Source organism: Buteo buteo, chromosome 24, assembly GCF_964188355.1.
Source record: "Buteo buteo chromosome 24, bButBut1.hap1.1, whole genome shotgun sequence".
Lineage (NCBI taxonomy): Eukaryota > Metazoa > Chordata > Aves > Accipitriformes > Accipitridae > Buteo > Buteo buteo.
The window spans coordinates 2,312,534-2,340,529 of NC_134194.1; the positions used below are offsets into that span (position 1 = coordinate 2,312,534).

At 47.3% G+C, this 27,996-nt stretch overlaps 1 protein-coding gene across 1 annotated transcript; it reads right to left on the reverse strand.

Annotated features, from left to right (window-relative positions):
• Positions 1 to 935: 935 nt before the first annotated feature.
• On the reverse strand, positions 936 to 27,976 carry LOC142044324 (solute carrier family 22 member 4-like). Its single transcript, XM_075056622.1, has 10 exons — positions 27,584 to 27,976; positions 20,881 to 20,984; positions 19,014 to 19,168; positions 14,095 to 14,266; positions 11,255 to 11,381; positions 9,133 to 9,233; positions 7,918 to 8,132; positions 7,072 to 7,254; positions 4,441 to 4,576; positions 936 to 3,200 (listed from the first exon to the last, which is right to left on the reverse strand). Exons 1-10 carry the CDS (start codon positions 27,974 to 27,976, stop codon positions 3,125 to 3,127), a joined length of 1,662 nt encoding a protein of 553 aa, XP_074912723.1. The 3' UTR covers positions 936 to 3,124.
• Between the last annotated feature and the right edge of the window lie 20 nt (positions 27,977 to 27,996).

Genomic DNA, 27,996 nt, shown 5'->3' on the forward strand with positions numbered 1-27,996 from the left:
AATCTCAAAGGTAAGAAGTGAAATAGGCAAAATAGGAGTTTAACCTCAAAATCACTCTTGAGCCTGGCCACAGTCTGTGTCTGGGGCTTTGCAGGATTGCAGAGTCAGGATTGAACCGTCTGAAAGCCAGAAAAACTGTACTACACCATAACAGTCTTCCTGTGTGGAAGAGCTCATTTTAGGGTTTTATTTTCATACTTTATCCATGCTAAATAAGTTTTAAATGACTTCTTTAAACTTCTTTGCAAAGTTAGGCAACTTTATTCTTCAATTACAATCCACACGGAAAGCAGGTTATACAATGCCAGTGCACATTTTTATTACAACAAAGACAGAAGTTAGAGTGACCATTAGTACAGTTTCATATACGCTTTAGCAGGTCCAGTAAGCCAGCTGAGGATCTAAGGTTGCACAGAGAGACCCACGTCAACGTGACAGAGGTGACAGATGAGGCGCAGTGCAACGGTCCCTGCGGTCAGTGGGAGCGATCCAGCTGGTCCTTCCCTCCCATCCCCGGGTCAGAGCCTTACAGCCATCCCCCAGCTGCACGTGAGCACACCGGTCCCATACTGAGCCCCGCTGAGTACCTGACACTCGGAAAATTCCCTGAAGATTGCAGCGAGAGGCTTAAATAGCTCACCAGCAATAAATTTAATTTCTGCCAATAGCTACTAAACCAGTGCTGTTTTCTTCAGGTTTACAGTTAAAAAAATAGTTAACTCGCCAGAAACTGGCACTCCAGCTTCATCCCTGTTTGATTCTTCTGCAGACTGTTGCTCTTTGGGTTTCGCCAGAAATCCCTATTTCAGCGTGGGAAAGATACTGGCAGAGAACAGAAATTCTCCTTGCAAATGCTTCATCAGCTGAAGCAATCTCATTTTTTCTCATTTTTACTATGCTCAGACACTGTAAGGCCTTATAACAACATCACATACTTTTCAGGATGGCATTCCACTCTTCTGGAAGACTTTTTTTTTTTTTTTTTTCCAAATCTGCCATTAAAAATATAAAATGTGACACTAGCTTGAGATCAATGGTATAAACAAGAAAAATGAGACTGATTAAAACAAGGTATTTAAAAAAAACCCACAACACTTTTTCTTACTTAAAAAAGGAAAACTAGGTTTTAAGATACTACAAAATTCAAGAGTACAAAAATATTTACCTTTCAGAAATACCCAAGCCTATGATCACATAAAATAAGTATCAACTTAATATAAAAATCTTCATAAAAATACGGCCACCTATATTTAACCAAGTCCTCAAACCTGTCCTATTCTGATATAAAGGCTTTGTTGAGAAATTGAGTTATGTCTAAACAGCTCGTCTATAGATTAACTTTGTAGTAAGTAAAACCAAGATTAAATACTGCTGTTATTAGAGAAGTTCCAGCTTGAGAAGGGATGAGAACATCAGCGGTCACAGGATAATGGTTGCCTCATGCCACGTTACATTTATGGCAAAAGCATAACTGCAGAAAATTAACATGAAAGTAAGTAGTATTCCCACATCCCAAAGAGCAGCTTGAAGTAATTGCACAAGTTCCTTGCATTTAAATGTTTTGAAGCTTTATATTTGTGCTTGAACTTACAGGGAGAGCCTCATTCTTGTGCAAAATGCCAGCACAAGACAACTTGCCATGAACTCTCAACATTAGAGATGAACCAGTGTGCTTTTGTTGGCCCTTATAGAAGGTGAATCATGGCTGATTATTATTTATAGAGGATAAATATCAGTCTGCCAGGTCTGATAGACTTTATGTGGCCAAGAAGTGCATGCACAGCCAATAAATAGAAAAATAAAAGGTATTACACTTTTTCAAACTCTGTAGTGTTCATAAAACAGTAGTAGCACAACTCTACACTCTAAATTTGTTTTCACCCAATCTAGCTTTGCTGAACTTTAAAAAACCCCTGCCCACATACATAACCTATAGGATCTGAAAAACAAAACACTGGCTTTGTTGGTGGTTTTTTTTTGTTTTGAAAAAACTGTGGTCCCAAATTAGCCCTTTTGTGTTTTTAATAGCTGCAGGTGAACATCTCCAGTACAGAACATCAGATTTTTGCGAGCATCAAACCCCCTTTAAATTTGTAAACGGTATATAAAGGTTTTGCAGGGGCTTTTGAAACTGCAATGAGCTTTCTCTGAAGGTACAGAACAATGTGGTTTATATTCAAAGGAGAAATGAAATGCTTTGAAAAACACCAACCCAAAACATCTAAAAAACTGCTTATGCCAATATACCATGAAAAACCTGAAAGCTAAAATTGCATGGCATGTTTGGATAGGATCATTGACTTGCTAAAACCTGTGTTTCTTTTGAAAGCGGGCATGGCCCATCAGAAAGTCAGCAAGCTGATAGTCTTCTCTGTTAAAGGCTTCTCCCTGTCCCCCAAAACACTGAACATTCATGAAGCCCAAGGATTTCAGCGGGCTCAGGCTTTATGAAAAAGCATCAGCTTTCAGAGGGACAAGTGGATCCCAGGTCCTGGGAAAAGCAAGCGACATCAAAAGATACTCTGACATCTTGTTTAAAAACCATGTCCTTACAGTGAAGTCTATGCTTTGCTACAACTAAATTCTGATCCCACTTAGTCTATCGAGTTTTGGTCACAGATTTCAAAGGAGGCCAGGATCTTTCCTTTAGAGGCGTGTGCTGAGATTTTTCAAAGACAGACACCCAACTCCCGTTCATCCAGTCAACATGTACAGTGAGAAAAAACACCAGCATTATGTTTGCTATCTTTTTTTTTTTTCCTTTAAAGCAGCTTTCATGGAGAACCTGACTGACTGGAGTCATTGCTGTATTATTCCTAAGGCTCATTTCTAGCTCACTCCTTGAATTCATCATGTTAAGCACATGCAGGCCCCCATTTCTCAACAGGAATTGTATCTGCTGACAAACCCCAGGTATCAAGACACTGAATTACAGACCAAGAGTCTTACGGGAGTAGACAGCATCTGTTCAGTAAACTATGTATTTGGGTACAGTAGCACAGGAGATAATAACTGTGGTGCGGTAGCACTGACTGTTGGGTTTTGTTTGTTCTCCTCTGGCAGAAAACGTATTTTGCAGAGATCTTGTTCTTCTTTCAGCCCCTCTGAGAGTATGCATCCTTCTTCACAGGGGCGTTACCAGAATTTTAGAATTCTCCTTTGAATTCCTAATGCCAGTGGTTTGTTGCCCATTTCTGAAACTGAAAGCAAGTAAAAGACTGAGAAGCTAGAGAACATTCTACAGGGTGTCATCAGACACTCCCCCCTCCTAATTAGCACCGCTAAAATAACCAGGTTACACTACTAATATAAACATTAGAAAAAAAAATGTAATGGTCTGTAAAGTATGCCCTTTCCAGATGGCACAAGCAGTGCAGCAAACACCACTTGGAACTTGAACGTAATTCAGTGACTGTAATTCAGTTACTTCAGTCTGTTTATGCAAGAAGCCTGTGAAGGGAATCTGGTTTGACTCTAGGATTTCTAGCTACAGTCCGTCAACTGCAAAGCCAAAAAGCCATAGGTCAGACACATGAAAAGTCCCTAATTGTGATAAAGAGCAGCATGCTCTTCTCAAGGAACCTGGCCCGAGAATTCGTCTTATTCTAGAAGCATAATGACAGCTCCTTATATCAACCAGGGATTAGATACAGGCAATTCCGGCTTTTTCAAGCTATTTTTACTTACAAGGGCAAAGTCTGTTCCAGTACAAATTCTCACTAAGCTGGATGGTAGCTATGCAGCTGCATTTTGGCTAATTCAGTTTCCCTCTGCTGCTCCCAAGAATTTTCCCCCCATGATAGTAACTAGCAAACACTGGCCATCTCCACTGCACCAGCACTACAACATACACGCATGGATTTCAGTGGAGTTGTTTGCTCAGGGTACCCTAAATAGCAATGGTGGTGTGGCAAGAGAACTGTCATTGCTTACAGCTAAACCAAATAAACCAGGAGAAAAGCTGTCTTAGCATGTCTTGAGCCTCCCAAATGAAAGACGCTACAATACTGAAATCCTGTGTTTAATTTGGAGTAGTACCTAATGAACTAACACTGAAAGAGTGAAGTCTTTTGTAATGTGAATCATCCTACTAAATGAATAGTTTAAATGAAGACTTAAGGAGAGTGAATGATATAAAAGGACGGAAACTTTTGGGAGATATGAAGCAACAGCCTCAAGGTGATGTGAAAGTCAGCCTTGCTTTTCAAGTGCCCGCTTTCAAGCACATCAGTTCTCGGATTCAGGGACTCTGGAGAAACTGCATAATGTCAGTGTCTGCCAAATTAACAACTCAAAAAAAAAAATAATTAAAGGGCACTTTGAAAGCTTTGATGTTTTGCAGTAGATCTGAAGAAACATGTTTACTGATTGTAAAAAGGGATTATGTAGAAAGAGATCCTGAATTCTTGTGACACATGGGATGAATGACAGCCGCCTTACCATTTCACCTTCAGCATTTGCTCAAAGTTCTCAGGCAGGGGATTGCCGTGGCTTTCTGGGAGAAACAGGGTAAGGATTCCGATCAGCACAGTCAGGCTTCCCATCAGGATATATGGTAGGAATCTGTCGTAGGCACCTGACAGAACACAGGACATGACACCAGTACTTACATGTCCACAATCAATGAACTCATGTAAAATTTACATTCCAGACATCGCTGTAACACAGACTTAATTTGGAACAACTGGCTGGAATCTTTGCAAATATCAACGGTGAATCCAAAACTGAGCTACATCTGGTATCTGCTAGCAAACAAAGGGATTTTTCAATTTTAAATCTACAACGTGTGCTCTAGGATGGTCACCACCTACCACCAGTTTCATGCCATCCCCCGTGTTTGCGTAGTGGCCAATAGGTTTTTTTGTACATTTTCAACTGGGATAGCCAACATCTTTGCAAGGTAACAGCTCTGCTGGGATCACTGGTAAAGTCTTCAGTACTACACTGTCATCAGGAACCAAATCCTCCATTAAATAATTCAGTGTGAAGGAATAGAAGTGCTTATAAGCAACGAAGCACTCATCACCTCCTTGGGACTGTGCATCCTGCTGGGCTTGTGCACAAGAAGGCAAGAGAGTGATGGCAGCTGAACAGGCCAATTACAGACTAATGGGCCATTAACGGGGGAATCCTTAAATCCCTTCCTTATTGCAAAGGGAGAAAGCATCAGGCCTCCCGAGACAGACAAGAGGCTCTGACCTTGGTCTACTCAGAATATTATTTTGGACTAGAAGGCTGCAGCCCCTGCCAGCAGCCTGAAGCTAGCGCACAAGTGTTTGGGCAGGATGCAAGAGCTTCAAGTCACAATAGCACAGCAACGAAAAGGTCTTTCAGTAAAGGGATTAGCTAGGAATTAAAGTATTTAAGGTGGAGAAAGTAGCAAACTGGACTTGACAGCTTTATTTTTTAGTTGGGATAGAGCAGTTGCTTTATAATGTATGGAATAAACTCAGATTAAAGTGAAGACCCCTGGGTATTTCACATAGAGCCAAAGTTTGTGATTTGATCTCTTCTGTGTTCATGAGCTGGATGAACTGCAAGGTCCTAATTTAGCTGTAGCAAATATCAGCAGCTGACGAGTTTCTCCAAAAACCTCCTAAAGTTTAGGAAACTATTCTGATGACTGGAACAAGATTTTTTAAAGGCTGAGCCTATGGAAACCTGGGAGAAAAAAAACACAACCACAAACCAGTAAAATCTTTATCCTGTCTACATCTCTCTATTACTGTTACCTGTGCTGCAACAGAGACTGAAGACCCTAAGGAGCATCTCAGTCCTGCTGTCCCTTTTACTTTAGATTCGCACTGTACAAGTATGAAATAAAGACAATGTATTTTCATCATTTTTGGCACAGTGTGTTACAGTCACACTGCAATGAAGAGGTGAGGCTGTTGCAAATATTCTGGTAATCAAAATTTAATCACATAGAAGAGTTTGGTTTGATTAAGAAGTAAAATTTTGGGGTTTAATGTATAGGATTGTTAAGTTTGAAACGTAGCCATAGAAACTTTAGGAACTGTGTTATGTGTGACTATAGGAACCTTAATATTGTTAAGGCTTGAAATAACTTACCATAGAAACCTCACCAGGAAGTTACTGGTCTTTCTATGTTTTGTTTTAAGAAACTAAGGAAACTGTCACGGACACCAGTTTGCTGCTTGGAAACCCCTTACCCTTCCCATCTTGATTTGAGTATCGAAGATTCCAATCAGTAGAGCTAAGCGTAACTGACCAATGATTGTTTTTAAATAAGAATATTGATAAGGTTATATAATCAAAGGACCAATCATTATAAAGGTTAAATTTAAGAACAAGCATAGTATGCATTTTTATGTAAAGAGCTTATGTAACAATGACCTGACAGAAAAAGTCTTTCAAAACTGATGAATTTTGATACTAAGTTGGACATGCCTTTTCGAGGAGCAATCCCCTGTGTCCCCAGCGCTGCAAGAAAGGAGTGCCTGCTTCTTAACTTCCCATTGCTGTTAAGGAGTTTTATTCTGGATTTCGGTAACAAGACCACACTGGTGAGCTATAGGCAGTAGTCTCCTCTCCCCTCTCCTGGCATGGTGAACCAGCATTAACCCCATAGGGGTACACCAGCAGTGCTCCGCCAGAGTCAGCAGTCACGCTCATTTTGTATCAAAGGTTTCAGCAGGAAGCAAAACTCATTAGGTGCAGTGGAAGAGCCGAGTCAGGGGATGGTAGAAGGAAATAAATCATGCACGAGCAAAAGAAACAAGATTGAACACCTTGGACTGAGCAGCCAGTACTCACAGATACTTTCAACCTTAATCCCCTAATCTCTGTCACACTTTCCTGTCTGCAACATGAGGATCATTTCTGTATACTTAGGAAAAAAAATTATTAATTAATATTTGTGCAGCACTCAGAATGTGATGGTAATGAGTGTCAAAAAAGCCTATGAGGAAATCAATAATGCTGCTTACAGACCAAGGGACTTAAATGACAACAAATGAAGGGACTTAAAGCTGAGCCTGCATTCTAGAAGCTCCAATAACTTCTCTGGGCAGCTGTGTAGTGTAAGGCAAGAAACGCAAGAGGTCTCACCCAGGTAAACAAAGTACGGAGCGATGATGCTGCCCAGCCTGGAAGCTGTAGAAGTAGCTCCGACTGCCATGTTTCGCACTAGTGTTGGGTATAGCTCCACATTGTAGACATAAAGCATTGAAAATGCAGCTGTGATGCCAAATTTTCCAAGCATCACCAGGCCAACAGACAGGACGTTAAAATCTGGAGGAGAAAAAATAAAATCAAGGTGAATAAACAACACCTTGTTCTTATTACCCATATTTCTTTTACATCCCAAAGACCGTATCACTTTTTCCTAGCAGCTGTGTGTGTTTTGTTTTTTAATTACACAATGTATTAGCCCCATCCCTAGATGACTTGGCTCCAGACTTCCCACTGAGCATAATGTAGATGCTCCGGTTATTTTGTACTTTACAGATTTTGGTTCTCTCCCAGTAAAACAGCATTCTTGAAATGGAACAAAACTCTGGATTACACGGCAACAAAACACAAGCTTAAATGCACCCCTTTTTCACAAAATCCGGGGGAGATTTACACACAGTGAAATCTGGAAGACTTGCAGGTTTTTTTTAGCCTCTACGCACAACCAGATAAATCACAGTACACGTTTGGCTCTCATTTTACAAGTCAGTTCCCTCAGACTATAAAAAGCTCAGTAATTCGACACAATAAATGAGAGCCATGCATGATTCAGCATATACATACGCATAAAAAAAAAAATCATGGCTGCAAGTGATCGGTGTAAACTTGACCTCAAATTCTAAATTTGATGATGGTTTCCAGTAATTTTACAGAACTATTAGATAGCACCATAAAATTTTTTCTAACATTTTATATACTTAAGTCATGTATTAAATCTTGTACCTGCAGGAACCAGCTGAATGAAGAGGACAACACCTCCCCCTAAAAACAAGGTGCCAGATAAGGAGTAGCGCCGAGGGAGGGAGCGGAGGAGAAGCCAGGCAATCACGTAAGCTGGAACTTCAATAACAGCTGAGAGGAAACAGTTGATGTAAGCATTTCCATGCCAGTTTGGAGTGCTGAGGGACAAGCCAAAGTAACCAACTGACGTGAAAAACCTGAGAAAAGCAGTAAAACCAAATTATTCCAGAAACACTAGTCTCTGAACGTCTCCAGTGTTGTCTCAGATGTTGTTATAAAAATAGGATGTCGCAAAGCATTGCCACAGGCATTGTGGCTTTAAAAAAAAAATCTCAGTGGCAACCCCATCTTTCTAATTCTGCCATCCCTTCCAGCGACCATATCCACAGCGGCTTGAAGAGACCTCTGATTTCTCTGTCCTTCCTGCATACACTATGCCAAGTAAAAGGCTTTGTGGAAGTCGTTCACAAAGGCTTTTCACTGCAATGGACTCATTAACGGCACAATGAAATAACTCTTGAAAGCTTCCCACGCCAACTACGTTCCTACTTGTAGCCAACTCCAGTGACAGGGTCTCCCACCCTCAGCAGTTCCGTTACATCTTATTTAATCTTGACGAGAGCTGGATGTTCGGGTTTCAAATCTCAAGAGTGCTTTACTATGGCATGCCAAGTGTGCTAGCCAGTTCCTTTCTGCTGGGGGAAATATGTACAGAAAAGGGTCCCGGTTTGTCTATATGGTATTATTGGGTCCTCATTCCTTGTGGCTGCCCAGGCAGGGACCAGGATCTCACTGAGATGGGCACTGTACAGAAACAGAACAAAAACGCTGGCCACGGGTCTGCTTCTTGTTATGTTACTGAGTTGCTGCCTCTGCTTCAAGAAAGACATTTCTCTTCAAATAGAGATTACAGAGATGGGAGCTTCTTAAGGAAAAAAAAAAAGTAACAGAATTTAAAATACACAAGTTGTTACGTATAGTTTCCTAACTATTTTACATCTGAGTTGAGGCTACTGGCTCCATACTCTTGTCTATTAATGCAGTGCAGGTGCAAGTACATCGAGGGCCATGCACCAGCCAAGGACCATGTGTAGATGGGCTCCAAGGCTGAGACTTATTATCTAAACCTGTGGCATGTGCCCTCAAATCAGAAACTGTTCTATTGCCTGGGTACTTTAGGAATACACATTTCCTTACCACAAAAGTAATGACATAATAGTAATAGTTGCAATGTTTCGGGTTCGAAATAGGTCCAGAAGGATAGCCTTCTGCTGCTGCTGAGGCTTCGAATCCTGCATCTGAAGGAAAAAGGAAAACAAAACCAAAAAAATTCCCACACACCTAAGAGCAAAACAACCTCTGCATACCCACAGGTTTGGGCAGTTATGAAGTTACAACTCTATCAGGGGATAACTAGTCAGCCCAAGGGCCGCTTCTGCACCAGGGAGGGCGGTCCTTAGGTAGAGCTTGTCTCTGCACCCAGCTGTACTCGTGGTAGTTTCCATTTTTTTGTTAAAAAAAAGGTAGCACTGAGACCACTGCACCATGCTGACTAATTAAAAAGGAGTATCAGCTGACAAGAAAGACGCATTAACACTTCCTTAAGGAACTAACACGGTATTTCCAGGAGTAACCTCATTACCAAAGGCATTTTTCTGTCCACTCAACTCTCTTCAACCTTCACAATGTGAAAAAAAATGCAGAAAATCACCCAGGTTTGCTGCCTGCCTGCCGGCACCCTGCTGGGGAGGGGGACGGATGCCAGAGCTTGGTGTGGCGGCCAGGGCGCATCATGGGAGCATCCAGCACCCCAGATCGGAGACGGAGGGTCCAGTTTGAGGCTTGAAGCAGGAATATTCTGGGTGGCATTAGGGTGCCCTTCTGCCTACACGAGAGCCCTCGCCGGGGCAAAGCCAGCACCTGTGGCCAGCCCAAAGAGCGAACCACCCTGGCCCTCCCTATGGGGCTACCCAGGAGGTTTCCTTTCCTAGGAAGAGAGGATGGTTTCCCAGGAACGTCTTTCTAGCAAAGTTTGAAAAATACTTCCAACAGAGGACTTAACGTGCAAACATCATCCTCAGGCTTTTGTGGACAGGCGCTTTGGCACGCAAGAGTCCCACGAAGTAAAGTACAGCTCAGCTGCCACTTGGTCTCAAAAATATGCAGGAGTGATGAAAAGCAAACTCGCGTACTGGATCCTGAAAAAGTTGTGTCCTGAATGGAAGACATCTGAACTCTGGCTGTAAAGTAAGGAAAGTGCTTTTCCATGGTTTCTGTAGGATGAGCTTCCCATAGCTGGAACCTGCACTTCAATTTACACTAGAATATACACTTGGAAAAGAGATCTTCAGCAGCTCAGCCAAAATGTAAGCATGACATTGAAGAGATGGATCCCGCCTGCAGGAGGTGCGGCATGCAGCAGCTCTCTCCTGCAGATACTGCAGAGGAGCATGCCGTGCTTTGCTTTCTGCTCTATCAGGAGACATCAGGAGGCATAAAACGCAGGTGCTAGTGTAATGCAGTAAAGCAAGATCTGACATACGGACACGCGGTCGTTGCTGACGCAAGGCTGGAAGCGTTGCTGGTTTCTTTGCACAAGAAAAATGTCTGTGCCTCTTCAGCAGGAGCTCCGGCAAGGGCAGAGCCACTAGATGGGGAGATGAGCACAAGAACCAGACGTGCCGCTGTGGCTGTGCTGCTCCCTGGCTTGCTGGGCTGCTAGGTTTGTGCTAGGCTTTCTCCTTTTAACCAATAAATATGAAATACCAAGAAAAAAAACAGGCCTGAAGAAGAGCTTAATGTTCTTCACTGGCTTCGCTACCGTCATGGTTTTCAAGTGCCCTTGTAGCACTCGGGTGCTTTGGCTGGTTTCTGCAACCTGAGGAGTCCCTTGGGGCTCCACGCAGCCCCTGCACACGTGGGTGACGATTTAGGGTCCCCTGCACAGCCCCCCGTGAAGGGCTGCTGTTAAACTGCAAATCACTAATACCGCGCCAAGCTGAAATGGGGACAAACACGTCTTCCTCGGGTCTTCTCAGTACCCAAAGGGTGAAGCAATCTGGGTCACCCTTGCTCTGAAAACCACAACCAACCACTGCTGAGGAAGAGAATTTTACTGTAAAAAACAAACAAATAAAAACTCCCTCTGGCTTCTCATTTTGAACTCACTAACCCAGCACTTACCTCACGCCAACAGTCACTGCCAGCCTCTAAGACCTGCTGGTGCAAACCATTTCTCTGCTGGCATTTCCCAACAGGTCAGCTGGCCAAAGTGGGAAACTGCTGGTGAGGTAAAAGTACCAGGATGTATGAAACATACCTCCACGGTGTCGAAAAGCACGGCTGGGGCTGGAACACCATTTATTTTTGCAGCCTTTCGGATAATAACTTCTGCCTCCTTATATCTTCCCTGGGAGATCAGCCACCGAGGGGATTCAGGAATGATCCTGCAATAAGTTTCAGAATAAATGACTCAACGTTTTCACAAAAGTAAAAAGTTATTAAAAACACATGTATCGTTTTTATGAGTTACGCTCTCATCTCAGATTGCTCGCAGCAGAAGACAGTCAGCACAGAAGCATGTGGGCAATGTAATTCATGGATTTGTCCCACTGGGATCAGTGGGAGAATTCAAATTTATAGGATGTGTTTATTCTCGTGCTGAAGTAGATGCACGCTTGGGCCCTTGCCCTGGGTGGTTGTTTTTTAAGGAATAATTGATGTTCACCAGAAAAAAACAGATGTCACCAGATAGACAGCAAAGATGGGGGTAGCCTAACTAGTGTTGAGCAAAAATATTCTTAGGAAACTGCATACAATGTGGAAATGCTTTAAATATGCACAGGGTATATTTAAAGGCTCTGCGTCATAGGAATCTTCTATACAAACCTCACAATTTTACCAGCACTCTGAGGCAGGCTCTCCCAGGCAGAGGACAGTGGCAGTGTCCCCTTGCAGAGTTGATGACGTTTTCTAATCAATTCCAGACAAGTGTTGAGTGAATTAACACCAAACACAGGACAGAAAATCTCACCTTTCCTTAACTAAATCCTTTGATCTTAACAGATGCTGCCTTACTCCCTTTAGCCAGCAGCATTTTTTCCTCGCCTTGTTAAAAAGCAGGTCAGACACTCCTTTTCTGATGAACTCCCTAAGGACTGACCCAAAGTCATGTCAATGATTTCGAGTGTCAGATGGTTTGTATCAGATCATTCAGCCACTAACGTGACTTTCTGCGAGATGAGCTGTCTCCACTGCTCTTCTTTGTGGGCAAGCTGAGGAACACAAGACTGCAGAGATGATGCTGGGAACCTTCTGGAGAATTTGGAAGAGGAATGAATAAAAGAGCAACTATGGCACGGAGCAGTGGGACATGCAAGTCACATCACCCGTGGAAGCAGTGGGTCCAGATGCTCAAATGCCAGCTAATACCAACCTGCCTCGGCAGAGCTTTGCCAGCGCACCGTGATCCCCATCTACCCCCACATTAGCCCCAGACTGGAAGTGCCACCCGTGGAAATTTTTGGCATGCTTTACAATGTATGCTCTTAAAAAGCATGGAAATTCCCACCAAATACATTTGAAAGCAGGACTCTGAAGCCATGCCTTGGGGACAAATTTTGTGTGCCTCATGGTGCCTATTCTACAGCAGACATCTATCTGAGAGGCTTCCACCCAAAACCAGCCTCCCCAAAGAGCAGCTGCTTGGCGCAGAGGGAAATGCCACTGAGTTGAAGGAGTCTGAAACATTTGAAGTTAAATAAGCAAATTGACCCTTAAACAGAATCAGACTATCTTTAAAATCAGATGATAGCAGAGGAGGAGCTGAAAACCATTTTAAAGGTTTGGTTTGGTTTGAAGACTAAGATTAAAAAAGAGCCTAACAAACAACAAACCAAAACCATCAGCAGAGACTTCTGACAAGACCGAGATTTGCAGGAGGTCTTTTAGGCTATGGAAGAGTGGGTCTAAATCTCTTAACTGATATAAAGACATTAATCTCTTACTTATAGGTATAACTCATTCAAGATAATAGGAAGAAAAGGGTTTGACATATAAGACTAACAGGAAAGGAAGGAACTCTATGTCTGTTTGTTTGTAAATTATCCTTAAGTGTGAATGATACCTTGCCTTTCCCTTATTATTCTCTAAACATCTGTCTCTTCAGAAAACAGCAGATGACCAAGGCAACAACAGAACAATTCTTCTTCAGAAGAATTCAGCCCTTCTTCAATGCTGCTGTCCAGCTGAGAAGTTTAGGGAGTTTTCCTAAATTTTCTTTTCAGTCCCGCAGGGCAGACCAACCATGGGCAAGTGAGAGCGCACCTACGCGTCCACCAGTGGATTAGAGCAGGGGTGGGTGAGTGCAATGGAAAAATGAAAGAAAACGTGGAGTCAGCCACCAAGAAGACAGTGTGGGATGGCTCAAAGGAGCAGGGTAAGGAAGAGCCAACCTTTGGCTCAGCCAGACAGTTACTATGGGCCGAAGGAGCTCACAAATCAAAGTCCTGCTCCAGCAGCCGAAGCAAAGCCTGGGAGGACGCACGGCTCCTGGCATGCAGAGCCTGTGGGAGAGGGCTGGCCCAGTGAGCTCTGCCGGCGAACGCCTCTGCTTAATGACATCTCGTGCAATAAACTGCTTCGTGACATCGAGTGCAATAAACTGCCAGCTGCTGCGTGCTGAGTGAACGGGCTCAGCCATTCACTGAGATTTTAGTATCAATCAGCAGGTGAATCCACATTAAAAAATGGCTTGAAGAAAAAAGGCAGGAAGCAAAGTTAGAACGAATCATGCAGCGGTACTGCAGGGGTAAACCTAGAGGTGGTTAACGGTGTCCAGAGTTAGGAGTCAATTACAGAATTCCTGCTGGCTGCTCTGGAAAGCCGGTGAAAAAGTGGCTTCAAGCACTGGGCCAGGACCAGCAAGGCTCTGCAGGTAACTGGCAAAAAACCCCAAACAAAAAAATCCCCCCAACTCCCGCCTCAAGGCAAAGCCTCCTCAGGTGGCAAATAGAACAAAAAACCCCCCAAAAACCCAAAGAGGAGAAACGCCCCCCCCCCCCCCCCCGACACCCTGCCATTACCCAGCACCCGGCGCAGGAAAGCATCAGGCAGGGTGGGGAGGTGGGGAGCGTGGCCTTGCGGCGCGGGGGCACTCACCACCATAGCGGGATGCAGAACAGCCCCGGGACAGTGAGCGCCAGCAGCAGCATCCGCCAGTCTCTGATGAAGTAAGCAAACAGTGGCAGCAACATGTAGCCAATTGCAAAAAATATGCAAACTCCTAATGTAGAGAATATAATACGAACTGATTTGCCAAGAATTTCTGTTCCTGTTTAAAACAAGGGAGGTTGGATTAGCATTTTAACTCTTTCTATTCAATCATGACTAAATACTTTACTGCATTTACAAAAAAATAAGCTAAACAATCTTAGAAAAGAGTGGTTTCTCTTATAATACTTCAGGAGACACTGCCAAGGAGTAATGGTCCCAGAGATGATCATCATCACAGCGATATTAATCTGGTGGGAGATTCCTCCAGATTTTTGTTGTGCATCTCCCCTGGAGCTGCCAAGGAAGCACCCATGAGACCAGCACCATTTGGGCTCTTCCAGTGCCCCAGCAGTCTGGCAGAGTCTGATACAAAACCATTTTCAATGCTAAACATAGTTGTAACAGCAACATCTACGCAGTTTCTCTGTTATTACCATCGGTATTTGCTCACAGATCTAGCAGAGGATTCGGAGACCCATGGTTCAGCGAGTTCTCTATTGCAAAGGTTGGCAAAGTAAAAGAGAAACAGCAGACAGTGTCCTTTTAATGAAATCGTCTTGTTCATGTCTGCCAGGAGTTTAAATGAGCTGGGAACAAAAAATGAAGGCTACCATGTGGAAACGCACAATGAAACATGAACCCTCTGTGCTTTGCTCCAAAGACACCAGGATGGGGGAATCCCAGTACTGGTTGATGGAGCACCCAGTCCAGCTCCCATCCGCAGTCGGAGGTGGATGCGAGTGCAAAGGTACAGAGCTGCTGGGATACCAGCAGTACCGCAGGGATGGGACCGAGCCTGCTGGTCAGCTAGTGCGTACTTGCAAACAGGTTGAGCTTGGAGTGCAAGAGTTTATGTCACATTTTTTGTCCCTGTTTCAGCCTAGGAACGCGCACCTGGACAGTTAAAGCAGCTCAGCCGATGGGCAGTAACCTGAATGTACATTTAAAGGCCAACTGTTGCTTGGCTCTGCAGTACTTGCCTGCAGCAGCAAGTCCCATATGTGCCAGCTGCATTAAACAGCTCATAACATTCTCTCCTCGTGGAAAGGACTGAACAGAAAGGACTTCAGTTACCTCCGTTAGTGTCACTTCTGAAATACTGAGGTCCGTGACTGTACACTAACTCCAGCCAAACTATTGGGTGAACTGAATGAGTTGTGAGAACTGAAGGAGCTTCACTCCTCCCTGGTCCTTCTCCCTGCCGGGCAAATCTGCTTCTGTCCTACCCAGCGGTTAGTGGGATGGCAGACAAGACCTGGGCTGCCCCGCAGTGCTGGCACCAGCGATAGCAGAGGTCACCTGCAGCACAGCACCGACCCACCCAGTACAGAAAAGCTGCTGGGACTATCAGGGACCTTCAGATGAAAAAGGGACTTCTGTTCGCTTTGATTAATGCATTGTCCGAGACAGATAAGGGCAAACACGGGGAATGGCCAGCAGACTTTCAGGAGCCTTCCTGAAATGCTTGCCTAGGACATACCCTGCTCCCCCACTCAACCCATTTGGGATTTAAGATGCGGTTCACTGCCGAGCACTTCTGGAGGAGAGCAGGTTTGTGGATGGCAGACTGACACGGGTGCTTCAGCATGAAAGGACGTGAATTTACAGTGAGGTGGGAACAAACTTCACATTTATTTTTTGAAACAGAAGGCTGGAATATTGGATTGGCACATCACGAGCTACAGGACACAACCAGGGAAGATGCCATCTTCTAATAACGCTACTGCCCCAGTAGCCAGGCAGCAGTCCATGAAAGTATCCTACAACCACTGCATCACATGCAGCCTAGCGCCAACCTAATATCTAGTAATAAAAATTGAGACTGTTGTAAGCCTTCAAGAGCACCTCAAGTCTTTTCCAATAAAATACCTAGTCACTGCTTAACAAAATCCACAGATGCCCTCACTTCTTGCTGAGCCCTCAGCCCTGGGTGTACAGAGCTCTCCTCTCCATCAGGAACACTGCAAGGGCTGTAACTCCCACAGTTTTGTGTGGACTCAAAAAGCAAACAACACTGAGCAAACAGGAGGGTCTCAAGAAATCTGGAGAGCATATTTTAGTTATGTAGCGTGGTAAGAACTCCAACATTTAATATTGCAGAGAAAATGGAAAAAATACCCACGACTGAAAACCCCCCTCCTATTTGATAGCTACATGAATTTTCATTTTAGAAACATAGGGTAACTGAATAAAGTCACAGTAAGAAAACTGAAAATAAGAACTCCTACGGATAATATGAGTGTGTGAGGATAAATTATAACATCTTCCTCTACTGATTGCTGTTGTTTAGAGGGGCTTTCTTGGGAGAGGTCTGATACCTGAAACATTGGTTTATACCTATTAAATGTTACTTTAGAATTTGTGGCAATTCAAAACCAATATGAGATGACATCTTTCAACTACAATTCTCTCCTCTCCTGCCTCCCCTCCTCCCGTATTCTCCTGGCCAAGGAATAACAATTCTGGGATGATACCAACATGCTTTCACAAACCTACGTAGTGTTTTACGGTCCCAGAACTTGAACACAGCAGTTTTGAGCACAGAAAACAACTGAGGCCTAAAGCTAAGGAAAAATGCTGCAGAGAGAAATTTCACAGGCTGTGGTTGAAAAAAAAAGAAAAATTCTCTACAGAAGTTCACCAACAGCTTAGGGGGGGAAAACTATTCTCACGAAGGTGGGCAGCAATAGTGTGAAGGGCAGAAGAGCGCGAGTGGCTGAGGGTGCTGGAACAGGGTCTGGGCTATGCACGGGGCGGGCAACACAGATTTGGATGTTGAAAGCTGGAACGACAGGAGAAACCTGTGCTGAGGTGCCCGCATTAAAAAAAAACCAACCAAAAACCCACCTCACTTGGGGATGGAGGGTGCCAGGGCTGCACCGCCCGCGTCAACGGGGACTTTACGCATGCCGGTGTCCCCGCTGCCCCCCCCCCAGCGCAGGTCACAGCCCTGCCCGCTGTCAGGTGAAACAAGGGAAGCATCTCCAGTGCATCCCATAATCAGGATGGGCTTTCTTAAGGAGTTACTTTTCTTTTCGTGGCTATAGTCTCCTATCCAGCACCTCTTTTGTGTGTGCCACGGGCAGAGGTCGGGGCACACCGACCATGCGGCTTCGCAGGACAGGGTGGGAAGGACCATCCTCCGTTAGTGCCTCCCTCATTACTGATGACAGGCAGCTGACGACTCGCTTAAATCAGGAAACTAATGTCTAAGTTAGTTAAGATTAATCCTGCACTTAGTAACAGCCTCAAGGCTGCTGGGGAACAGCCAGCACAGCCAGCGGCCGAGGCACCTGCCTCTCCGCTCCCAGGGAGTCATCGCTGCTGCAACAACTCTCCGGAAAACAGGATGGCAGAAGAGACAACGCAAGGGATAAAGTGCCAGTGAACTGCAGCTGTGCAATTAAACAAACCTAACGCTACTTTGGGAGACCTGGTCCTCTCTCTCAGCAGCGGGGGCATTTGGCCAGTGGGGTGCTCCAGGCCCCCCCCCCCCGGGCTTTGCCTCTGCCGAGCGCCGAGGCAGCATCCCAATCCGCAACCCGGGGCAGCTGTGGAGCTAAATTCCTGCCTGATCGGATCCTGCGCCCCCATTAGAAGGACTCATGCTACACAGACCCCGAGTGCTTCCAAGAGGATTTTCAGCCAAGCCAGCGCTCCTGACCCAGTGCCGTCCCTCCCAGCCTTCCCACGGCAGGCGTTCGCTCCGGCTCCGTCAGCTCTGCACAAGAGTTAACTACCGGGACAGAGGGAGCGGTGGCAACGGTGATGGCAATGGCAAGGGATCTCCCTGCTGACAGCCTGACCTACTTAATCCTCCCTCCACCACTCGCAGCGGTGACTCATGGCTGCCCCAGGACACGATGCCGTATTCCCTCCGTAGCACTGATTTCATGTTATGCTATTCTGCTCTATTTTTCCCCATTAAAGCCTCACGGGGTAGGAAAGAACAGCATTAACTATTAGTATACGGTTTTAATTTAGACTAGCTCACATTATGATCTACAAATTGTAATTTTGACACCACCGGTTTAAAAGGCGAGAAAAATATATATGTGCACACTTTAAAGACAGCTTTTGCAAATCCCAGCTCCACTCCAAGGTCCGTAATTTACCCATGCAGTCACCTTTCCTGAAAACCCTGTGACTAGCAGGAGACTCTGCGGGCTCCCCCCTTCCCCAGCGGGTCCCCCCTTCCCCGCAGGGTCCCCAGGCAGCGACTGCGGCCGTGCAGTCTCCCCGCGGCCACTGGCTCTTTCTTCCTATGCTCCACGGAGAAAACAAAACAAACCTTGGCCTCTGAAATTAGGGGCTTTATCACTAACCTTGGCACCGAGACCAGTGACTTTAAGGCTAATGGGGCTCTGACGCCCACCCGGCTCCTCTGCTCCGGTCCCCCCCACGCATTCGAGATGCCTGGAAATGCTGGATTGCCCCAAGGCTTTAAACCCAGGTATGCACCGACCCCTCCGCAAAGGGGCAGAGAGGCAGGGAGGGACGCAAATGCCTTCTCTATCTCAGACCTGCTTCTGCTGATAACAAACCCTGAACGCTGCCTTGAACATCTTCTCCAAAGAGAAGGGAAATGAATGTTTCTTTAGGGTCTTCTTGCTCTCTTCTGTTTCTCTAAACCTATAGAAAGTAAAGGCTTGAAGTATCCAAGAGTAAAAAAATCATACTGGCCTAAATTAGGAATTGCACCAGGGAGGATTTACTGCTGCCTAGTTAAATGATGCAGGTTCAGAGGGAAAAAAACCCAACAGTACATTAAGCAAGCACTTAATCCAACCCAGACATACTCATACCCAGTATGAAGGCCACCACGTAGTTAGAGATCTGTCCCATCCCCACTATGAGAAAGAGCACTGTGAACATCTCCCAGCTGGTAGAGAAGATCTGCAGGAAGCTGAAGCCAGTCTGCACGGCCATCGTTGAGAAAAGGATATTCTTCCTGCCAAACCTTTTGCAAAAGATAAAGATTGTTATTGAAACGGCATGTATTTATGGAGCGGGGCTATGAAAGAGAGCTCGAGGGAGCACAAATATCCGACCTCAAGTGATGCAACCTAGCACAACCTGAGGTTTGGTTCATCTTAAAGAATTTTGTTTATTATTTTCATAAGCACTAAAAAAAAATTGAAGTTTCCAAGACCCAGGAAATAAACCAAGAAGAAAAAATAAGAGCAGAAACTTCAGGGAGCTGCTAGGCAGGGACTAAGGAGAATAGACAGCAGTACATAAGTGAGACACATGAAGATTGCAAGCCACACAGCTGAAAGTTAAGAAATTATGGCTTTTAGGCTACTGGCATCTATACATTGCAACACCATTACACTTTGAACGTGTTAAATAGCTTTATCTGGTTTCAGTCTCTCTGAGTTGCCAAACATATCGCACCCTTTCCCTCACCTGCTTCTCTGCATTAGAAGTACGTAGCATTTTTTTACAGAAAGGCAAGAGCAAGCTTACGTAGGGGTTTGCATGCCTGTGTGCTGGCCCAGGGCACGCTGCCCTCTGCACCAATGCTGCACGGGACACATCGCTGGCTGCCTGCAGCAGCCTCTGGCTTAGGAAAGGTTTCTGCAGCAGCACAGGGGAAATCACTCAGGTACAGGTTTAGAGCATACCCCTTTACTGACAAACCATTAAAAAAAATAATATATTCAACGAATAGCTCCTGCTAGAAGGTGACTGGGCTCTTGGGAGGCTGACCGGCCGCACCACCGCCGGGACATGCACACTTTCTCAGACGCTCCCCAGTGGGCACATGGCCCCAAGTGGGATTTAGTGATTATCTTGTCTCCCTGTCAAACAGTAACACCGACTGACTTCTGCACTGGGGGCAGGAGTCAGGAGATTAAATTCGGATCACATGGAATTTAACACTGGAGGCTTTAGGATTAAACTCCCATCGAGTTTTGAAACCATCTGCTAAACACCCAGAGGAGCACTGAAACTCTTATGAATTCCTCACTAACAGGCAGCAGTCAAAGCAGTATTTGAGATCCTGCCATAATGATATAGAAAAAAGGCTATGGGATGTATAAAGAGGGAAGCAGAGACTCACAGAAGGAACATATATTCTGCATTTGATACTTGTAAAGCCAGAACTTCAATACTGCCGAGATAATTGCCAAGTGCCTGTAATGTTTTCTTGATATTTTGCACCTTCTTAGTTAGATGGTATGACATGATTGCTATCCATTTACAGGTTATCTTTTTTTCTTCCTCTTGGATATGCTTACTTTATTTCCAGCAAACCTTCTCTTCTATGCAGAGCTTCCATTCAAAGGACAAGTTTCTATCCTGCAGCTCTAAGAATGGACTGTCAATTAACGTGAGACAAAGAACAACATCTTTTAAGCTACTAAAAAGGCCAGATAAAGAAAGAAACAAATGTGGTCACGAAGAGAAAACCACCACATCAACCTGCAAAGCAGCCACATGGGCTCCTGGCGGAGATCAGTTCTTGGTCTCCTGAAGCACCCAAGAGGCAGTTATCCTACGTCTGGGGTAGATCAAGGTTGGGATTTTTGAAGAAGCCAGGCCAGTTACCTCATTTTGATCAAAACTCAGAGAATTGGACATTTAACTCCTTTGCACCTCTTAAATACAACCGCACCAGCCCCTGTACCAGGTCTGCCCTGCGCAGAGCACAAGCAGCGGCGTTACCTGTCCGAGAGCTGCCCCGAGATGAAGGAGCCGATGAGGACCCCCACGAAGAAGAGGGAGGTGGTCAGCGGGGCTTTCCAGTCATCCTCGCACACCAGGTTCCACTGCAAGAGAAGGACCCGTGCTCGGACACAGCCGCAACGCTGCACCGAGCCTCACACAGGCACAGGAGTTATTGGCTGGAGACACTTGCATTTCCATGTAATTTAATTTAGTTCCCCCACACCCGCATTTCCACCCATCGCTGGCACCAGCACTGTTTTCATGGCAAAGGTCGCTGCCAGAATGCCCTGCTTAGAGCACAAAAAAAAACAAAAAAAAAAAAAAAAAAAGGAAAGCAGTTGCCTCCCCAGGCAAGCCCCATCAGGCCAAAACACCAGCAGCCATCTGACGGGACCCCATCACCTCTGAAGTGGGTGAGCGGCCAGCAATGCCAAACCCGATGGGCAGTCGGTACATGTAGCCCAGGGGCTGCCCTGGCCCCATTTCCAGCACGATCTCCCCACCACGTGCCCGTCAGCCCCCCTGACACCCAGAGCCTGGCTCCCCATGGCCCGAGATGCTCCCCATTAGAAAACCAGATTGATGGAAAGGGGTGAAGGACTGCCCCATCCCCGGCTACGGACAGTTTCCAGTTTACCTGACCTCTGCCAGCACAAACCCCACTGCATTTCTATAATGACTGGGGTTGACAAAACATATGCAAGAAGACACACAGAATGAAATCTCTTTTCCTGTGCTGATGTGCTTCCAAATTCCTTTCCATCCCCACAACCTGCAGGGCTGACTCACTGCCCATCACTCAGCCTTGCGACCGGACCCGGCTGGGGCTGGAGGCTTAGGACATGAGCCAGCGTGGAAACTTCCACCTAAAGCCGCTCGTAACCCCAGACAAGGTTTAAAAAAATAAAAACAGCATCATGAGTCTCTGTCCACCGAAGTTACAGCCGAGTGTGTTTCTGCTGCAGCTTGCTCCCATCCCAGTGACTAATCTTCTCCTTAAGGCATGCCTGCCAGGAGCACTTACAGATAGACTTCAAACATGTCAGTCTCAGATTAGATAACTCTACCACAAAGGTAAGCTAATTAGATCACAGATCAAAGGATAGCATAATTTTAATAATTAGCCATGCTACCAGAGAGCAGGGACATCGCCCACACCAGCGCTCACGCTGTGCTCGGGGAAGGGATGTGCCGAGCCGTCTCGGCAAGTGGTGGCCAAGCCCAGGCAAAGGCAGAAACCTCCCCTCTGGGCTGCTCAGGCTCCTCAGCTCAGCTGCAGGCAACAAAAAAGAACAACTCGTGCATTACGGAGAGACCCAGGTGCCATCTGACAGCAGCGCGATTCCTGCCAAAACCAAACCGAACAACCGATGGGTCGGCAGCCGGGCTTCACTTCTGCTGCAGAACACGAGCAGAAGTAAACCCCAAAGCAAGGGGGGATGCGGTGTAGTTCAATGCAGTTTGCTCCAGACTATAGTTTAAGAAAGAGATGCAATCAATGCCTGTTTTCAGGCGGAATGAAGGTACGCGGCCAGTGGTGGGGAGCTGGGTACCTCTGCCCCTCTGCCCAGCTTGCAAAGTAACGGCAGCTACAGGACAAAAAGGGATTAACCGTGCCCATGCCTCTTCGTGAGAAACACACAGAGTCTTTAACACAAGAGTATCGAGATCTGAAGACTGAAACGTGCCTCCAATACTTAAATCTGATTAATAACAAAAAGAAACGTACGGCAGCCGCTTCTGTAAAATATTTTCTTGTCCTTGCTGGGAAGGGAGAGATGGCGAGATGTGGGCCCATCTGGGCATGCACCTGCCTTTATCTTTGCTGTGTTTGATATGGTGAACAGCAGCATGCGGGTCAGTAGGGCTCTGGTATGTTCAAGGATGCTAGTCACGAAAATATATACAGGGATCTGTTTCATATGTTAAAGAAAACTGAGATTTCTGCAAAGAAACCTGGTGGAAATCAAGCTCCATATTTAAAATGAAGCAAAATTCAGCTGCAGGAAACACAGCGTTAGAAGTAAGCGTTTCTTTACATAGCACAAGCAGGGAAGAAGCAAAGGCGGCAGAGGGGCTGCTTCTGCAAGCTGTGGGAGCTGCAGCAGCTCCGCGCCAGCCGAGCTCACCTGGCCCCCACGCTACAGAGATGTTTTGCTACGTCCTGCTGCCCCCCCCCTTCCCTGCTCTGGGAAAGCTGGTGACTAACGAAGTGGCAGAATTTGCAGCCAATAAAGACCATTATTAATTATCTGGGTGTGGAGCACCCCGCTCTGGGGCCACCGGTGCAGCACCTGCTCCTGGACCTTCAGACTTCAGTCGCTCAAGGTTAAGGGTCTGTGTTTTTAAAATGCCTCCACTGTGCCAAAGGCACTTTGGCTGTAAAATAAACCCAGCTAAATAATAACTTGCCCATGAAACTGAGTTGCTTCCTGTGTTTCCTTGGTGCCAAATGCCTCCTACCCAGCTGTTCACTCTACCTTTTCCCAGGACATACTGCACAGACAGCAAAAATTCACTGTATAGAGTCAAGTCGTTAAAATTTGTGGGATGTTGTAAAGAGCACGCAGCAGCTGGCTGGCTGGAGAGGGGTCACTGTTTGCAGGAACTCACTGTATTTGACCAGAAAACATACAACTGCAATCAAATCCATCTGACTCCAAGTATACCTGAAGCTCTTGAGTGAAAAAAACACACCACCTATTCTAGAACCCATACCACCCGCAGCATGCGGGATCTGGGCGATGATCTATACAGCCGAACTCTATAGGTACACCTACCTCATCTTCTCCCAAAACACCAGCCTCCCCTCCCCAACGGCGCTCGCTTTGATGGAGGCTCATGCCCTTGCACTGCACAGTGACCAAGTGGTAAGATTTCACTTGTGCTTCAATGTATAGGGCTTTAAGGTGTTCATTGCATGCTGACTCCTTGCAAGCAGTACCTGGGAAAAAATGAAATTTAACTTATTTGACCTTTTCCTCCAAGGCTGCATCCATCGCAGCCAGGACCGAGCACACCACGGGCACAGGAGCTACAGCCCAGCCACAGCTAAACCACCTACAGCTGTAACTTCCAAACTGTACTGGACTAATTATTCATTAACCAGAAAATAAGTAATTCTGTAATGTCCCTGGCTAAGCATACTGGAGAGCAAAGTTCATGTAAGCTTCCAAGCAAGTGCTTTGAACGCTAGGAATCAGAGCTGCTTGAGAAGAACACTATTAAATCACTTTATTGCTCTCAAATCCCTCCAACCCATTCCCACAGGCTCGCAGCTACTGGAAGAGCCAATTCTGCCAGGTGCTGCTGGCAGAAACACTATGCTATGGATGGAGAAGCTTTCTGAAAAACTGAAACTGCCAGAGAAGGTGCCCTGACTGCCCAAAGCAACCCCGCCGCCTGCTTTCTCAATCAGAAATCACTAACCATCCTGAGTATCAGCCTGTTCACATTGGAGAAGAAAACACTAGTGGAGCCTTCTGTAAATGGCAAAGGCTGTAAACCAGGGAAAATATGACCTGGTTTCCAAGAGTAAATCTGAAGACGAAGAGCTCAAGAGATATTAAAAAAATATGCACAGATTGCCCCGTGCAGCACCCCGGGCACCAAGTCCCGCAATGAGACCGGGTCCGCTCACTGCATGAGTGATGAGCACAGACACCTCCATGCCCAAGCGCAGGTCGGGCTACCAGTGCTGGGTAGGGGTGCTCATCGCTGCTGGAAAAAGCCTTGCAACGTGGGTCTTGCAATGGTACATGGGGTACGTGCCGTGCCTCGGTGGTGGCGAGCAGCCCAGCGAGCGTGTCCCCAGGGAGCGGCACTGGAAGACAACCTAGCTCAAGGGAATTAACTGGATGCCAACGCCCTGCTCCAAAGAGCAAAACTGGTGCTTGGGCTTGAACCTCTAATTAATGTCAGATCTGAGCATCATTATCTGGAATTAAAGCAGAAGCAGGTTAACTTCCAGACCAAAAAACCCCAGCGTAACAAAAACACATGTCTTAACGTTTAAATTAATTTCAAAGCACATGTGGTGAGAGAGAAGCAGTCCTGCTTTGGGGTTAGGACCTGCTAGATCAGCTCAAGCCCTCTTGGGCAAGTGCGGGTGGCACCGACTCAGTGCAGCGGCCACCTGCTTAGGTGGAAAACAGCAATTTTATGTCGGGATGACTGGCGGAGGTGCAGCGGACGGGGAGCTGCCCTGGAGGCAGGGGGAGGCAGCTGGGCCAAGGGGCTCCTGCGCCCCGGGAGCCTGCCGAGGCGCCCGGCTGAGCCCTGAGAAGCAGAAGGAAACCCTGCAGCCCCTTCATCCCAGCTGCAGGATCACACCTAACCCCAGCTTTCCACTTGCTCATCATCACACTTACAGACTCATTCTTATCAGCCTGGCCTGATGATCTCCTTTTTCACCTGTGCTGTGGACACATTCCCTTTTCCACCATCAGCTCCATTTTAAGACCAAGCAGATGACCGGGTCTGGGATCCTCTGTTCCCAAGGTTTACCACATCCCTGCAGACCAAGAAAACTGGTGCTGAGCTGGCATCTCCCAGCCTGTTCCTTTCAAGCAGCAATAATAACAGGATTTGATGCAACTGCACAAATCCAGCGCTTAATCCGGTACCATCAAGTTTTGCTCAAGTGAGTTCTTGACCTGAAGATGTTTCTTCACTGAGCTTTCCTGATGGCATGTCCTGCCTTGTCTTTCCTAATACAGAGAAAAATGCTGGGTACAAAAATAATCATCTCAAGTTTAACTGAACTGCTTCTTTTCAGGCTTTCATCAGTGCCTGTTTTTGTTGTTTTAAAACCAAATTCTGCATTTTTTCCAAATGTCTGTGACAATTTTAAAACAAAACAAGTATCTTTCTTTTCCATCTGGCTTACAGATGGGAACCTGGCACTTGGTTTCCATCTCTGAATGTGCTATTGCCTCTCTGGCGTGCTCCGGGCTCTGTGGCAAACCCCACCACTGTGTCCCATCTGAATCTGGCAGGGAAGGTTCTTGTTTGGCATCTGCCAACACAAGTTGTTTGCTGCTCATTAACAAGGAATAGCATTTTTCCTCCCTTTGCTCCGTTTACTGTCTCCCTGAGAGCAACTGCTAACTCCAAACCACAGATTATGAGTTCACAGCCAATCCCGGGATAATCTGGCCTCCCTCCAGCAGCGAGTGCCGCGGCACTGCCTGCGCCGGCGGTGGCTACCGGGCATCGACCACGCGGCTGTGCCAGCCCACGGGTTACAGCCGGGCACGTCTGCATGCAACACGTGGGCTGCAGCCAGGCTGCCGCTAGTGCTCGCCCACGGCCAGGAGCGGGACGAGCTTCCCAAGCACCTCCTGCCTTGATTTGGTGTTGTGTGGGATCCCCGGCAACTAAGCACAACCGCTGACACAAACAGCAAGAGACAGGCACACAAAGGCGTCGTGCGTGCCAACAGCTTTGCTTTGGGCACGGGAGAGGAGACTGGCATCCTCCGCCCGTGTCCTGCTCTCCCCTAACCTGGGGTCGTTCCCCACTCACCTCCCTCCCCACATGCTTCAATGCAGCTGAGCCCACGTCTGCACGGCCCTGGCACAGACCGGGTCCCCGGGGCACAGACCCGCAGCCACGCACCTCTCGGTCAGGACCTTTCCTGGCTGTGTCCCCGTGCAACATTCTTTGGTGGCAGATGTTGCTGCTGAGTCACAGGGACTCGAGACGAGGGCCAGACGCTCGCTCCCTGCTGTGCCGTGCACCCCGAGCGTGAGCCATCGGCGGTGAGCAGGGCGTCCCTCGGCACGCTGCTCGGCCAAACGAGCCCACCAGCTGCCGAACGCAAATGCTGGCTAGCGTGAGGATGAGCCCGCGAGTCCTTGAACCCCCTCACACAACACTAAAGAGCAGCAGCAACCCTGCAGCTATAGAGGAATTGTGTTTTCCTCCTCTGCAAGAGCTCCGTGCTCCCTGCCAGTGCGGGCAGAAAGACAGACAGCATGTCCCTGCTGCTGCACCGCGGCACGGCCAGAAAACCCAAAGAAGCGCTTACACGACCTGTCACCACCGATGTTCCCGCAAGACACCCTGTACAAAGGATGCCATTGTATGGTCTTCAAAACCGAGCCAACAGCTTGGCTGCAGCCTAGGGGCCAGGCTGGCGCAGGAGCCGGGCGCAGCAAGCCGGGCACACCGCAGGCAGCGACCACGGCACCTGCCTTACACCAACTTGCCTAACCCAGTACTGATGGCCACCAAAGCCACTGGTGTGGCTGGCAGTGCTGGTCCAGGGTGCTGGGACCAGCAAGGACCCACCGCTGCCCTGGCCCCAGCCGGGCTGTTTGCGTGTCGATGCCCCCATCCGCAGCGACGCTGGGAACAAGCGATTGCAATGGATGGAAAGTTCACCGGGACGGTCAGCACGCTGGCAGAAGGAAACTACCGGGCTTCTATTTTCAGCCTTTGCTACCTCCTCCACCGACAAGCCCTCTCCAAACAAAACAACCTGAAGTCTCAGTGGCAAACCTGAGATAATACGGACGAACGGCACCTGCCGAGGCCCTTCACCCCACGCATCCCTCCCTCTCCTGGAGCACCGCATCCACCCGCAGCCGCCCGACCGGCTGCTTGCTGCTCCCCGTCCCCCCCAAAACCCCGGCACAGCCTCTCCGCGGGGAACACCGGCACGGGGGGGGGGAGGAAAGTCTCCGCGGCCGCGCACCTCGGTGACGATGGTGGAGCGGTAGACGTCGCGGCTGTACTCCCAGCCGTCCAGGCAGGGCTCCTGCTCCAGCGACCCCAGCTCCACGTCGGAGCCGGGCCGCAGCCCCAGCGCCGAGAAGTTGGCGAGCGCGGCCAGGCGGTACCGGCGGCAGCGGCTCGGCGCCGCCCGCCCTTCCCGCAGCTCCAGCGGGATGCTGGCGTTGCGCCATTCGCCGCTCAGGTTGGCCCCGCGGGGCACGGCGCACCGGTGCTCGGGGGTGCCGGCCAGGAAAACGGCCGACATCCCGTTGAAGCCGTTGGGAACGATGCTGGCGCTGAGGAGGAAGAAGACGAGCCGCTGGAAGAGGCCCCACTCGCCCAGGAAAGCGGTGGCCGCATCGTAGTCGCGCATGGCGCGGCCCCCGCCGCTCT